Raw genomic sequence first — 14,355 nt, forward strand, 5'->3', positions numbered from 1 at the left:
GCTGTGGTGACCCTCATTTCCTAGCACCAACCCTTTCCATGTTCTCCTTCACTACATCCATAAATCTCTGCTGTCTTCTTCTTTTCTTTTTGCATGGCAGATGCATATTCAAGATCCTTTACTTAATAATATAATAATATAAGTGATTAAAATCATTAACAATACAATGTTTAAGAGATATACACATCAATAAATCACTAATTATGATTCAGTAATATCATGTTTATGATTATGCAAAGTGTTAAATACTTTAAACTTTAAAGTAAGTATTTTTTAGTTTATTTATTAGATAGAAAGCAATGCTGTTCTCATAGTTACTATGTAACTACGTCTTTCATCAAACTGATTCTGTAAACATGCTCAGTGTATTTATGTGTGCATTTCACTGGTACTACCACAAACCAGCAAGGCTTTGTGTTTTCTCTTGAATAAACCCTTATTGTCTTACCACAGCTGCTTAGCATTTCTCCATTTCCCACCAATCAAAGCTAAATCAGCATCAGTCTCTTGTATTCCTTTGCAAGTGCTGCATCTGTTGTAAAAACTTGAAATGCCATTTGTGTTTTATGTGGAGACCACCCTACATGCAGGACGCCTTATAAGTTACTTTTGATTTAAAGATCACAAATAGCTCTTTCCTAGCTATAGATGAATATTTAATAAATGAAACTTTTATATTGTCATCATCTCTTCCTCACTATGTCTTTCTCCTTCTCCAACTCATCTTTCATTTTTCTCTCTTCTTTCTCATTTCCACACCATTCTCTTCCTCCCCACCTTAAGCCTCATCTCCTAAATGAAGTCAGGGCTCCGACACATGCAAATGTGCATAAACATGCTTATTTATTCCCCCAAATTGTCACAATTACTTATTTTTAGTGGATTAGACATGCAACCCATCTGGTCAACTGAAAATGCCAGCTATGCAACAACAGCTGGTTATAAGCTAACGCTATGTCAGCTAATGTTAGGTTTGAGTGTACTAAAAGTCACGCTTTTCCTCTTATTAAAGGTTTGATTTTACTCTCACATTGTGTTTGATCTGTTTCAAAGAAATTTTCACTAACACCGGCTAATAGCAGCTAACAAGAGCCAACAGCAGCTAACAGCAGCTCAGTGGCAAAAATGCAACAGTGTTTACCTACAGAAAAGTTGATATTCTCAACAACTCACCTCAGTATCGCTGTCATCTTTATTTAGCAGGTGTTGAACCTGTACAGCTTATGGGTGGAGCTTGATTACCAAGCTTGCTAGCCTTATTGCTAGCTAATAATTTAAATCCATCCTCTCATTCAAATATGATCACAGCATGATCAAATGCTAAGATTGAGGTTAACGGGTGATGCTGCAGACAAATTATTGTGTAATGATGTTAAAGCTGCTGTGTCTGAAGTGATAATGCCATATATAAATGACCCCTTTTAACATTGTTTTTTTATATTATTTTCTCCTGAAAAAAAATCTATCAGCAGATTAATGTCTATGTAAAGTAAATTTTTTTATATTTCAACCTTACTTTGAATCTATTAACCAAAATAAATCATAAATCTCCCCTTAATTAAATGCCACAGATTAGTGTGGCCTTGAGCAACCCAACAGACTTAATTTCTCATGATAAAAGCTGAAGCGTTAAATTTAGAATTTCACAAAATAGTGCAAATACATGCATCAGTCAGGCAGAACCATATGGATACCCAAGTATTTATTAATGAGTTTGAAGCAGCACAAGAATACATCAAAGACAATGAGGCAAGTCACTAAGTATTTTCACTGCTTCATGCGAAAGCAGAACACAAAGATACACACTGACTTTGAACTTAGCATCTGTAGATTGCACCCATCTGTGTTTATAAGCCTGTACAATATGCAGCACTGGAGATATATACTACAACCCCCGCGTCTCAGATGTGATCTAATTATTGCCCCATCTGCTTCTGTTGCATATTTGGCACAGTCTCTGTTGTTGTTTTTGTCTTGACTTTTGTCATCACAAACCTCATCCGTTCTTTGTATTCTGACACAAAATAAGCACTTGGACAACTGACACATTATTATTATGATCAACAATGGAAAAAATGACAAAAGCACAGGAACTGTATTGTAAATGTTATGAACTTTTGCTGGTGTGCAGATCCTTCTCATATGCTTTCTATCCACTTGCACAGATCTTGTAAGTGGAGATCTTGAATGTAACCATTGCTCCTCCAGAGGGAATATTTCCTTGTTATGGTAACAGTCTCTCTACAACAGTCAAATGGCTTCGTTCTCTTGGACAGTCTTTATAGCATGCCCATGGCTGATGCATTTGTCCCTTAACTGGGACAGTTTAAAAACCTCCTGTAGGGGGCAGCAGCTCAGCATTCCTTTCTAGTCTTCACAATCTTGCTGGTGTACTTGATAGGGATCCCCCAGCGTCTCATTAGATAGACATCAAACACATAGGCCATTCCTGGCTCCAGGCCCCCAATCACAGCTGTAGTGACGGCCCGCCGAGGATTCAGCTCTTGGAAATACTTGCAGAGAACTCTCTCGGTGTCAGAGCGGGACTCTGGCCCCAGACAGGGTGCAGTTAGAGCTGATGCTCCGCCAGCTTCTGCTTCATGGCTTCCAAGCTTTCTGCGGTACACACAGTAAAGGCTTCTTTCTTCTGTTCCCATCCATGCTAGGGTGACACTACTGCAACCACGCAATCGGTTGAAGGATTTTATCTGTAAGGTGGAGGGCAGAGATGGGACTCCTCTGCGGTGGTAAGCTGATGAGGTCTGCATTTTGACTGAAGCTGTCAGACCTTCTGGTAGCGATGGGTCTGTAACAGCAGAGGTGTGGTCCATGGCGGTTCCTTCTCTCTCCAGGTGGATGAGATAGGAAGTACTTCCCTGGAGCCATATGTGCGCTAATTCTCGCCCAGCAGCCTGAGAGGTCAAGACCTGACCTTTACTAGATACAGTCACCTTGACCTTTTCACCTTCCCCACAGCTCTGCAAGGTGAGGAGGCCACTCTGTTGCCAACCCCGAGGACGGAAACTGAAGAACTGCTCCGAGCTGAAGCCTCTGTCTTGGAAAGTCACCCACCTCAGCTCTCCTTCTCTAAGGGCGGTAATAGCAGGTCGAGCCTCCTCATGTGTCCGAGCAAGTGTCCCCTTGTATGCCATGCTGGTCCCATTCAGCCTGTCGACCACAAAGACATCAAAGTAATACTGGGTCTCAGGCAGGAGCTCTGAGACAGTGCAAACACTTTCTGTCCCCTGACACACACATTGGAGGTCTTCATACTCATCAGTGAGGGAAGCTGGTGGACTTTGAGGACTTTCAGGATAAGTGTCCCACTGCTGCCACCACCACTCTTTCAAAATGGGCCAGACCGTCACCCTGCTCCGTCTGTCCTTCTTTTCTTGTTTTTGGTCTTTCTCTTTCCTCATACTCTTCTGTGCAGCACAAAGGCTGGGGTAGTTTTCCTGTGAGTTGACAAGGACACAGTATTCATAACTGGTCTGTGTATGTGGGAGGCTCGTTATGGAGGCACTGGGTGCCCAGCTGAGGGTGACGCTGGTCATGCCTACACCTAATGTGTGAACTTGCGGATCAGCTGGGAGCAGAGGGAAGATGCCTGAAGGCCCCAGGCCTTCATGAAGATACACTGTTGCTCTGGTGTTCTGCTGTTTGGAGCGTAGCCTTAGGATGTAGATGGAAGCGCTTGGATAGGTTGGACCACTGTAGCTTTCCACTGTATTGCCAGTATTGCTGTGTATTTTCTCCTCCGTCCCAGGACCTCGCCACCACACCTCAGGCATGCTTTTTTTAGTACTCCCTGTGAGCAAAGAAGAAAAAAGAAAGCTAGCCACAATAGATCACAATGACACACTTGAATATGTTTTGCTTATTCTTACTTCACTTGTGCATTTGACCATCACTTTGGACAATGACAAAGTTTGATACTAGAAGATTGTTTTCACATTCATTCAGTGAAGGATAAATGTTTTGCTGCACACAGTTGGAGTTAGTTAGAGTGAAGCAGGACTTGAATTGCATCTGGTAGTTTTTGCACATCTGGTAGTATTTGTACATTCTCAGATTTGGGATTTTTAAATCAGGAAGAATAATTAGACATGATTTTCAGACAAACATTATTATCTAAAGTAGCATAATTCTTATATGCGTAACCCTGGTGTCTTGTTTCAGTACTGTTCTCCAGTTTCCCTGAGCTATAGATGAATGGTGGGTTATAGGTTTTCTTAAAAGTATTCTCCATAATAAACAGTGTGAACTTTATATCCTGACATACACACCAGCAGATAGGAGCTAACGTTTTTTCAAGGGGTGATAATAAATAACTTAAATGTTACACATAAAATTATAAAGTGCCCTAAATGAAGCAATTAATGTTATAATAAACTTTATCCTGCAAAGTCATAAAATAATATTGCACAACTTAATATGCAATATAAATCAATGTTAGAATCTGCACAAATTAAATGTGGCCAACAATAAATACAAGTGCAATAACTCAGATTATATATCAAAACATGCCTGAAGGAGACCTTATAAAGTTTGGATTATCTCATATTAGGTTCTTTACAGTGTTAAAGAAATAAAGCTGTCATTGCGTAAGAAATGCTTATTACTTTCATGCTCTGAATTGGATAAGATGCATGCCACACTCTGTATGGAGTTTGCTTAATGTAGCCTCCTTGAAGTCAGTGCACTCATACAATTAGTGCAATTACATAATTAATTACACAAAAACACCACGTTATTAGAAGTCTGTTTTTGTACAGATTAGATAAACAGCATATAATATGGGGGGCAGCTGTGGCTCAGGAGATAGAACCGGTTGTCTACCAACTGGACGGTCAGTGGTTTGTTTTCAGCTCCACCAGTCTGTGTGCCTGACTTTGGGCCCTCAAAAAGGCACCCTAATGATCCCAGTGCATTCATTAGAGTGTGAGTGTGAGACATGTTGCTTAGGTATAGATTAATGTCTATGTAAATGGATAAATGAGGACTGGACTAAAAAGCCCTTTGAGTGCTCAGTTAGAGTAGAAAAGAACTATATAAGTCCATTTACCATTTACCACATGGTCATAGGGGTAGACTCTTACTACAAATGAATGAAACACATGCAGGCTTTCTTTGTGTTAGCCAACTTGATAAAACATAACACAACAGCGCTTTTCACCTTTCTTCTTGCAAATAAGACAAGAGATTAATACTGCAGAAAATTAATTACTCTTAGATTTAATGCACAGAGCACTAAAAATAAACATTTTAAGTCAATTTAATTATTTTAATATTGCTGTTTACAACGTCACAGCTGCACATTAGATATCTGAAACTTTAAATGTGATACATTAGAGGTTACTGTCCCGTAACGGAAAAAAAAGAGGCATGGAAATCGCTTTAATCTGTTGCCAAATCAAATTGAATCCGTTTTATTAATTGTGTGGGTATTCTGGGTAATACACATGTTAATTAATTTTCTAATCTATCCTGTAGTAATTGCAATTCCAGCAGTGTAAAACAGAAATAGTAGCATATTAAGAGAAAGTTGGCAATAAAAAAAAGAACAACAACATTCTGTATCACCACCTAATGACTTGGTTTTTAGTAAGGTATCCGGTTGTTCAGTCTGACGTCACTAGCTGTGTCTGGGTCTAAACTCCGCTGCAGGTCCACATATCAAACGATCACTATGGCATTACTGAGAGTTGAAAAACTGTCTAAAGTCTTTCATCTTTAATAAAATGATCAGCGTTCTGCTCTACCAGGTGTAACAATTGAGTTTAACATCCAGGCATCCATGAAAACGGAATTTATGACATTTAACGGAGTTAGAAGTTAGCAGGGAGTTAGCTCGCTAGCTTCTATCTAAATACAATATAGCATGTCCTGACTGCGGGGTTTTGGAAACAAATTAAAACGTACAGCTCTGCTATCACTTCCAGCATAAATGAAGATAGAAAACTAAACAGCAGTGACGTTTGTAGGGTTACTGAAGTTGGGCTAGCTGGTATATAATGATGTGCTAGGTGACCGCTAGCGACACAGCTATGTTAGCATAATATAAACAAGCTAACTTTTTTTCCACTCGATAAAAGTTACCGTGAGTGTTCTCGGTGGTCAGAAACAAATGTAATCGCATGGCAGGATGCTGTAAAAGGACCAAACTTCAGCCAGGAGAACAACTGAGATAATCCATCCACAATACGAGGTTAGTCATTCATATACTGCTGCATAGGCTGGGCTGTAGTTACATCCTAAGGTTTTAAAGACTGAGCTTAAATAAATGATTAGTGGTAATAAAAGCCGAGGGAGGTCAACAGGGATCACTGACTGTTTTAGGAGCTTTTTGAGATCAAATAGAAGAAAATACATAACATTAAACATGTTAACAACACAAAAGCCATATTAAACGCAGACTACTTTAGACCCGGAAGTAGGATTCGTCGCGTCATCACTGAACAACCGGATAGCTTAACAAAATGCATACATAAAATGTATTCCTGCTGCAGATAATCTATATTGCACTTAAAAATATGCTTTGAATAAAAGAATCAATGAAAACATGGCGCTTCCAGCTGACTTCAAACAGAAAATCTGAACATAACCTGCTCAAAACCAAAGGTATTCAGCTTAAGTTACCATGGTGATTTGGTAAGTTACCATAGTGACACAGAAAGCTTTGACTTTTAGCTCAACGTAGCTTGCTAACCCAATGACTGTAGAAAACAGTCATTGCGCTAACCCGTTAATTTCAATTCATAGCAGATCCCCCTGGCTAGCTCCTATGCTAAGCTAATCACCACTGGTTTCATATTATCTTCCTCTTTTACTGCTGGCAGTATGTAAATAAGTATGTTTACCAAAATTAAATTCTTTATTTGGTGTTTTTGAGTTGCTTTCCCATAAAGTAGTAATGTAATGTGTTTTTAGCAATGCCACAAGAGTTGAAATTTAAGAAATTAGCTATAGCGATTTACTGAGAAGTAGGCTAATGCTAAATTAGAAATTTAATTTACTGGTTAATAAATCATGTTATGTTTCACCAAAGTGTAAGCAGTGGACACAATTTTTATACTATTTAGGTGTCGCTGTTTTAAAAAAAATATAGTACATGTTATTAAACCAAAAGCGTTATGTTTGTACATTATAACAATTGATCACACTGAACCTCGCTGACAGAGAAAATCCTAAGCCCCTTGTAAATGAACAAACAAATATATATCTAAAATGTCAATTGCCACTTCAAAAATGGTTGGCAGTATTTTCATTCAGCACCTAAAGTGTTTTCATTCTGAAGTACAGACTCTTCACTTAAATGACACTACTGCCAGATAAACACAGACAAAAAATAAATAAATCACCAATTGTTTTCACTGTTCATGTCTCCTAGAGATGAAAAATGAGACCAAATGTTACCGAATCAAAGTGAATTATTCAGGCTGGCAATGGGGACCCATGAGCTCAGGGTCTGAATGATTCATGTGTCATTTTATAACATAATGTTATTTTAGCATGTGGAGAAGCTTGTTTAAGTAACCTGGAAAAATACTCTTGGAAAACACTGAGGCCTGTTTCCTTTCCCAGAAATCTCTGCCTTTTTAGGACTGAAATGCGATTACTTCTGTTTCCTCTGAGCACTGATTGCCTGTCTTTAATTCTAAGCCTTTGTGCCAGAATATATTTAATCCTTTGAGTTTATTTAATTGCTTTGGTTTGCAAGAAACAGATTGTTACAGAGTGCAGTTTTAGTTTGTTGTTTTATTCAATATTTGAACAGGGAGTTGGCAGAGCTTTTTGGTGTGTGTGTTTTATGAAATGAAAAGCCTCAGATAAAATTTATCGCCAGGTGACACACAGATATGATCACACTCGCTGTCTCTGTCCTTGTCAAAGACATTGGGTGGCATTTAGAAAAAAATATATGCGTTTTACAGTGCTTTGAACTTCAACAAATGGGTACAATGTGCTGATAAGATGTAGGACTGTTAAATTTGTGGACTTTTCATAACACGGAAACACACTCAGGCTTCAACAGTGAAATTATTGTTTGACAGAAATCAGTTTGTTGGCCTATAAATTTGTGTAACAGTTGCAGTAAAAGCATGACCTTGAAGTTACAAATAATGAAAACACAAAGCAAGAATGTACCTTTTTACCTTATGCTACTAATTCTGGTCACATATCTGGTTTAAAAGTCTCATCTACACATTGAAGCTTAAGTAAGATTAGACTGTTTGCCCTTCACTAAATCCCTACATATTATATGGCAATGATAATCTCTAATCAATGTCCTTGGCTAAGCCAGATGTAGTGAGGTCTTCAGGTTAAGTGGGTATCAAAAGGTGCAGCTTGTGGTCTTACTGTCCACTCACATTGCAGGTTTTTGAGGGGTTTGTCCTTCAGGGTGCGAGCAGCCAAGGTCCATTCAATGGGAAGGTCACAAGGGCTGACTGTCACCGACATCCCCGGAGCTTTCTTTTTCAGCGTGAAGTATAACCTGTGGAGAAACACCAAAGAGAACCAACTTGCTTTTTCACCGGGGATGACAGAAAGATAGCATCCTGCTTCTGTTCAGCTGCAAGGTGATGGACGAGAAGACAAGATATTGTTCGGTGCCCATTCTTTCATTTTGTTGGATGATTTTTAGATAAGGTGGGGCGGTTATAATTTCATTTACTAAAGTTTGACGAGTTACAGCCGTTTCAGACATTTGCCAGTTGCTGTGTTTCCATTTGCCTACACGCTGATCAGTCATTTGATAGCAGATCAGGAGAGGTGACCTCAGAATCAGATGATAAGGCTGCACTGACGGCTTCAGATGGATATCTGTCTGCTTGATGTAACCATTTCAGCTCGTGCTTAGCATAGAAACTATAAGGACATGGTTGTGCTGTTGCATGTTGGATGTTAGATTTGCATATTATATGGCAGTTGAATTGCTGTTGAAGGGCATTTTAACGCTTATTCTGTGGTGGCCTATTAAAATTCAATTCAACTCTTTATTGCTTAGCAAAGACGACTGAATAGAAGAAGTCTTTAACATTTCTTTACATTTAGTCGTGCTATGTGAAAATGTATTAACAGCATAATTATTTCCTGCCACACAAACACGTTTATTCATTATTCTGCACAGATGGTGATTGTTTCCAAACAGATGTGCAGCACTCTTTCTCAAGGGCACTTTGTGGATTATTTAATAGAGTGATTAATTTCTGAATCAGTGTTTTCTCTCCATTATTTGCCGTGTGGTCCTGCTTGACTGCACTGGTGGACAGACTGCAGCTCACGGGGAGATGCATGTCGCAATTTTCTGCTCCCGCTTTCAGAAAGCAACTGGCACTGTTGTGTAGGGTTCAAGCCAAATGGGCTCCACTTCCTCTTGCTCTCTCTACAGCGCTGCTGGAATCAGCCTCTGTCTTTACGAAAGGTGGATAGGGAATGGGTGGTGATATGTTACTGTTTCCGACCTCACTGAGCAGACCTCCATTTTTAATCGTGGGTCTTAAATGAAATGCAAATGAGGAAAAACGTCAAGCAGGGACAGCATCTAGTTTCACGTGAATTCAGCTGTTACACAAGTGCTGAGATTATCATGGACTTGTTTGGATTAGAAACACATGAATTACCTGACTGTTTAAAATGGTACTTTAAGTTCATTTCAAGTCTAATCATTAGACAAAAATATTAAGTGTATGCATTAAGGAAATGATATAGTTTGACAAGGAATTCATTATGTGGCGCTTGCTGATTTATTTCAGCTTCATGTCATCATGGGGTGAATATATTTTTAATCTTTTGAATAGATTTTAATTTTAATCCTAATCTCAATTTATCTTAATCGTGATTGGTGCCTTTTTTTTTGTTTGGTGATTCACTCACCTGTCACTTCTTAGCAATTACCTAGTCTGCTCTGCTTAGTTCGAAACTGCTTTCAACCCACTTCATTCATTAGGCACAGTTTATTTGGTACACATATTAATGTACTGATAATTCAGAATAAAGTATGCTGAAAAATGGATATTTTTTTAAAAGATAGGAGCACCTTTTTCACCTCTTATGACACCACATCATTAAATATAATGAAAACAATCTTGCTATGCTCTCAGTGGAAACAAGCTATCAACCACATGGATGCTTTCCATCTGTTACCTGCGAGTTCGTCCTTTAGGTAGGGTTACAGAGGTGATCTTTCCTTCTGGTAACCACGTAGTTGGGCGAAGTGGCACCTCATTCTCAGGTGCCACACCTGAGTGCACCTGGGGCCACAAAGATCCACATACCAGTGCCAAAGCTGCACCAAGACACCAAGACAGCGCCATAGTGGATTCACACTCTCTTATGCCTTTTAGTCTTCGTCCCTACGTCCTGGATGGCTCCCGGGCTCTGAAAATGCACAGTGGAAAGGTCAAGACCATCAATCAGAGCCCATCAGCAACGCACACACAAACACACACACGCAGACTTAGTTAAATTTCTACTGTACCATTCAGGCAGACACTAAAGAGCTGTAGCGGCTGATGATTCATTGATATGAAGAAACATCCTATCCTATTCAGACAGAATTATTCATACCAGGGAAAAGAAATTGCCATGCTATATTACTCTGGGATGTGTGTGTAGCACAACTTGACACTCACTGTAAAAAATCACCCATCGCACCACTTTTCAAAGTGTGAAGTGGGTTGCTAATATCACTCTGAAGTCGCTGCCTTTATATCTACATTTCTATTTTTAGTTTGAGGGTTTGAATGGGTCTGTTCTCGAAATATCTTTGATTATGATTATTAGGGGACTTATCTTGAGAAAACGATGCCGTGCTGATGCAGAGACGAGTGTGCAAACAACACCTGGAGGTGCTCTGATGCAGTCAAATCCATTCAGCATAGATTAATGCAATGCCTAAACCAGAAGAACTGGTATCAGATTTTTCAGGCTTTCTTTCTGTCTTTTTCCCCCGTTTTTTTTTATTTTTATTTCTCTCGCACTCTGTTAGTGTTTCACAGTCCTTTTATCTGTACATTTATATGTGGGCGTGCTCCTGTGTGCATGCGGTTGTGATTTAGTGATAGTAGATGATTACAGGTCTCACTGTTTTCTTTCTCTCCTGAGAAAACACATTTGTTCAAAGTCACACAGCCTTCGCCAACACACTCCCCGCCTTCCCCTAACAAGGTGTATTATGTCAGTGCTGTGCCCCATAGATCAGATGACAGCAGCAGTGGAACCACGGAGGCAGCTACAGAAGGTACATCTGAGTCTTTTGGGCCCCGGGACGCTCCGAGATTCAAACTCACAGATCGTCGCGCAGCTACAAAGTCACACAGAGGCGCCTGCTCATTATCCTTGCAAAGAAAGAGGGGAGTGAACGACCCATAAAGCTTTAACTGAGAGACATGCAGAGGGAGAAAAACTGATTGAAATGAGAGGGAAGAGAGGAAGGGAGGGCTGTGGAAATGGAGAGCGAGAAGAGGAGGATGTTGGATCCTAGAGTAATTAGAGGGAAGAAGATGGAGAGAGGAGAAAGTGAAACTAGAAAAAAGATGGTTAGAATCAAAAGAGAAAAACATTCTAGTCAGGCAACAAGGTCGCAATGGATTTCTCTCTGTGCTTCAGTCAGACATATGAAGCTGATTGATGTTTACTTTAGCTCCCATGTCAAATGCCCAGTGTGGCACATATTAGCAGATGGCTGCACAACCTCACAGCCCCTCTCACACGTCCCCTCATTCAATCTTGATAAAGATGAAGACACAAAAAAGCTTGGCGGGCTTGTTTCTTCAAAACGCACCCGCTGATAAAATATGCATACGGCTCCTCAGCAAATTATGGCCAATTGAATTTTCATAAGGCGAAAAGGCTGGGTCTTAGAGCGAGAGGGAGCTTAGTGAACTTAACTACCACCCTCAATAAATAAATACACAGGAGCTCATGACTTTGATGGTCCTGCTCACTCTCTGCTCTTTTTTTGTGGTTATTTTTGTTTAAACGAGTTTCCTCTTTCCATTATGTTTATCCCAAACTGTCAACTGACTGCATTTATTCTGGATACTGCTTGAGTTTTAATTAAAGATACTTGAGCTCGGCTCTGTTTATCTTTTTCTTCCTCTTTATGCTTTTCTTTTTCTGTCTGTTTTTCCACTTCATTTGTTCCCCTTATTTAGAAGTTGATGCAGGCTCAGTTTCAGGGGGACAGGTTGAGTTTTGTGTGCTATCTGTCTGCACATTGTATTAGCTATCTTCTGTCTCCCTGGGCTCTGGCAGGACCATCTGCCTTCTGTTATCTGTGGGCAGGGACAGATTAAATGGCATGGGGTGGTCCCTGCAGGATCCGTTGTCCCCCCCAAACTACTACGAGCAAAGAACTGGCCTGTGATTCATGGTGGGGGTTGATGAAATGATGGAAGGGTAACATGCAATTACCATGCAACTTGATAGGATTTTACGGTTCACTTTCTAACTCGATGCACGTACTTTTGAATATATAAACCTTCCCTCGTTTTCCTCACTTTCACTCTCCTTTTGCGCCTGCACCTCTCACGCCGCTTGTCGTTCACACACTTTTATATAGTATCACACTCTTTCTTTAGTTTATGGCTCTTCATTCGCTGTGTTCACTGCCCCACTTCATAGTCACACTAGTGTATTTGTAAATAATTTAAAAAACTACTAGTTGTCAAAAAGAAAAGAGAGATGACCCCAACCTTCAAACGTGCAAAAGCAGTCATAAGACGTACTAAAAGTGCTTTACATCTGTCTCAGCTTTATTAACAACCCTCCAGAGACCACACACACACACACACACACACACACACACACACACACACACACACACACACACACACACACACACACACACACACACACACACACACACACACACACAAACAACAACTGATTCAAAGAAGCAAGTTGCTGACTTACACAACCAGTTGAAATCTGAAACGCTGACGCACTCACACACACTCACACACACACACACATGCTCTGCAAGGACAACATGCATGCATGCATCCCCTTACCTTCTCTCTGTGCACGCTCTCCCTCTCTGGTGCAGGGAGTGAGGGATGGGATCAAATGAGAGAGGGAGAGAGGATGGAGGAGGAGGAGGAGGAAGGGGGGTGAGAGTCGGTTGCGAGGAGAGGAGGAGCGACAGCAGGTTGTTGTTGGGTGTTCCACTGATTCCGTCTCCCATGAGGTGCTGCTCACCCCTTACTTCAAGAGATGTCTCTTCAGAGCTCAGGTGTTCCTTCAGGGCTGTCCCACCTCCAGTGTGCCTTGGTGTGGTGCAAGGCTCCCAAGGCACTCTCCACACTCTTTTCCTCCGTCTCTCTGAGACCTTCACACGTGGAGGCTTGTCCTGCTAAATACTCTGTGAATGTCATCTGGTCAGTGAAGCCTGTATGCTTTCTTCGCTTCTTGTTTACCCACTGTCACTCTTTTTTCTCCCCCTTCCTCCCGTTCTTTTCACTTCTTCCTTCTGTTTACCTGCTCCTGGTAGTGAACAGAGCTCACTTGCAATTCAAATAGGCTCATGTGTGACTGAGTGTGTTTGTATATCTGTATGTGCAATCTGAGAGTGAGGGAGCGAGTGGGTGAGTGTGAGGGGGATGACGGTGAGGTCGCTGAATGGGGGTGGTGATGAGAAGAGAGAGAGAGTGAGAGAGAGAGAGAGAGAGAGAGAGAGAGAGAGAGAATGTGTTGTCAAGAGCAGCGTCAGGGAATAGGGAGGTGATGTAAAAGTTAAGTGCATTCACAATACATGCCAGTCTCTGGCTGGTCTGATAACATCTGCATTAGGAGATGATTTCAGACAGCATGTTAGAGGTTACACTGTCTTTGTGCCCTTATCGCTTGTTCAGTCAGGTGGTTAGTCTGCCTCTAAATGAACATATTTAAACAGGAGAGCAGCTTATCAGTCCCTTAATAGATTTATGCAAATATTTAGTGTGCATGTTTATATCAAATGTTAAATAAAAAAGTGAAAAGGGACTTTGGATTGCAAATAAAATCATTTCAGCACTTTCTGCCATATTTTCATTATTTAAAGAGCTGCAGTAGCTCTTGGTTCATTGGTTGAATTACTTTACGATATCCTTTGTTATGCTGTACTACTCAGAGATAAGGTTTTAAACTTTATTTTCATATTTATTTTGTGGAGTTTCATTAAATTTTAGAATTCTAATAGGCTTCAGATTCCAAAAACTGATTTTAATGTGACATTTTCTTATAATTAAAGGAAATGATCAGATTAAAGGACACATCAAACCACAGAATATATACCAAAAAATGCCTAATTTGGTTGCTAATTGTTATTATATACCTATCTGAAACGATTCAACCTCCAAGTTTGAAAAA

General features: G+C 40.2%; 1 protein-coding gene across 2 annotated transcripts; it reads right to left on the reverse strand.

Moving 5' to 3' along the window:
* Positions 1-1,687: 1,687 nt before the first annotated feature.
* On the reverse strand, positions 1,688-13,554 carry ndnfl (neuron-derived neurotrophic factor, like). Of its 2 annotated transcripts, none has more exons than XM_082556792.1 (4): positions 13,020-13,554; positions 10,150-10,383; positions 8,373-8,497; positions 1,688-3,808 (listed from the first exon to the last, which is right to left on the reverse strand). In XM_082556792.1, exons 2-4 carry the CDS (start codon positions 10,317-10,319, stop codon positions 2,355-2,357), a joined length of 1,749 nt encoding a protein of 582 aa, XP_082412918.1. In that variant the 5' UTR covers positions 10,320-10,383; positions 13,020-13,554; the 3' UTR covers positions 1,688-2,354. The 2 variants fall into 2 exon arrangements, with proteins under 2 accessions (XP_082412918.1, XP_082412919.1); XM_082556793.1 differs by lacking the exon at positions 13,020-13,554 and adding an exon at positions 12,922-12,990.
* Positions 13,555-14,355: the final 801 nt, after the last annotated feature.

This window comes from Aulonocara stuartgranti (genome assembly GCF_965226115.1).
Source record: "Aulonocara stuartgranti genome assembly, chromosome: 13".
Taxonomy (NCBI): domain Eukaryota; kingdom Metazoa; phylum Chordata; class Actinopteri; order Cichliformes; family Cichlidae; genus Aulonocara; species Aulonocara stuartgranti.

What these genes read in the sequence shown, in the direction of transcription:
- ndnfl (XM_082556792.1), bottom strand. Translation starts at nt 10,319, where the DNA reads ATGGCGCTGTCTTGGTGTCTTGGTGCAGCTTTGGCACTGGTATGTGGA. An exon ending in CCTAAAGGACGAACTCGCAG is followed by an intron (nt 8,498 to 10,149) that starts GTAACAGATGGA and finishes GTTTCTCCACAG; the next exon opens with GTTATACTTCACGCTGAAAA. An exon ending in ACCCCTCAAAAACCTGCAAT is followed by an intron (nt 3,809 to 8,372) that starts GTGAGTGGACAG and finishes CTTTGCTCACAG; the next exon opens with GGAGTACTAAAAAAAGCATG.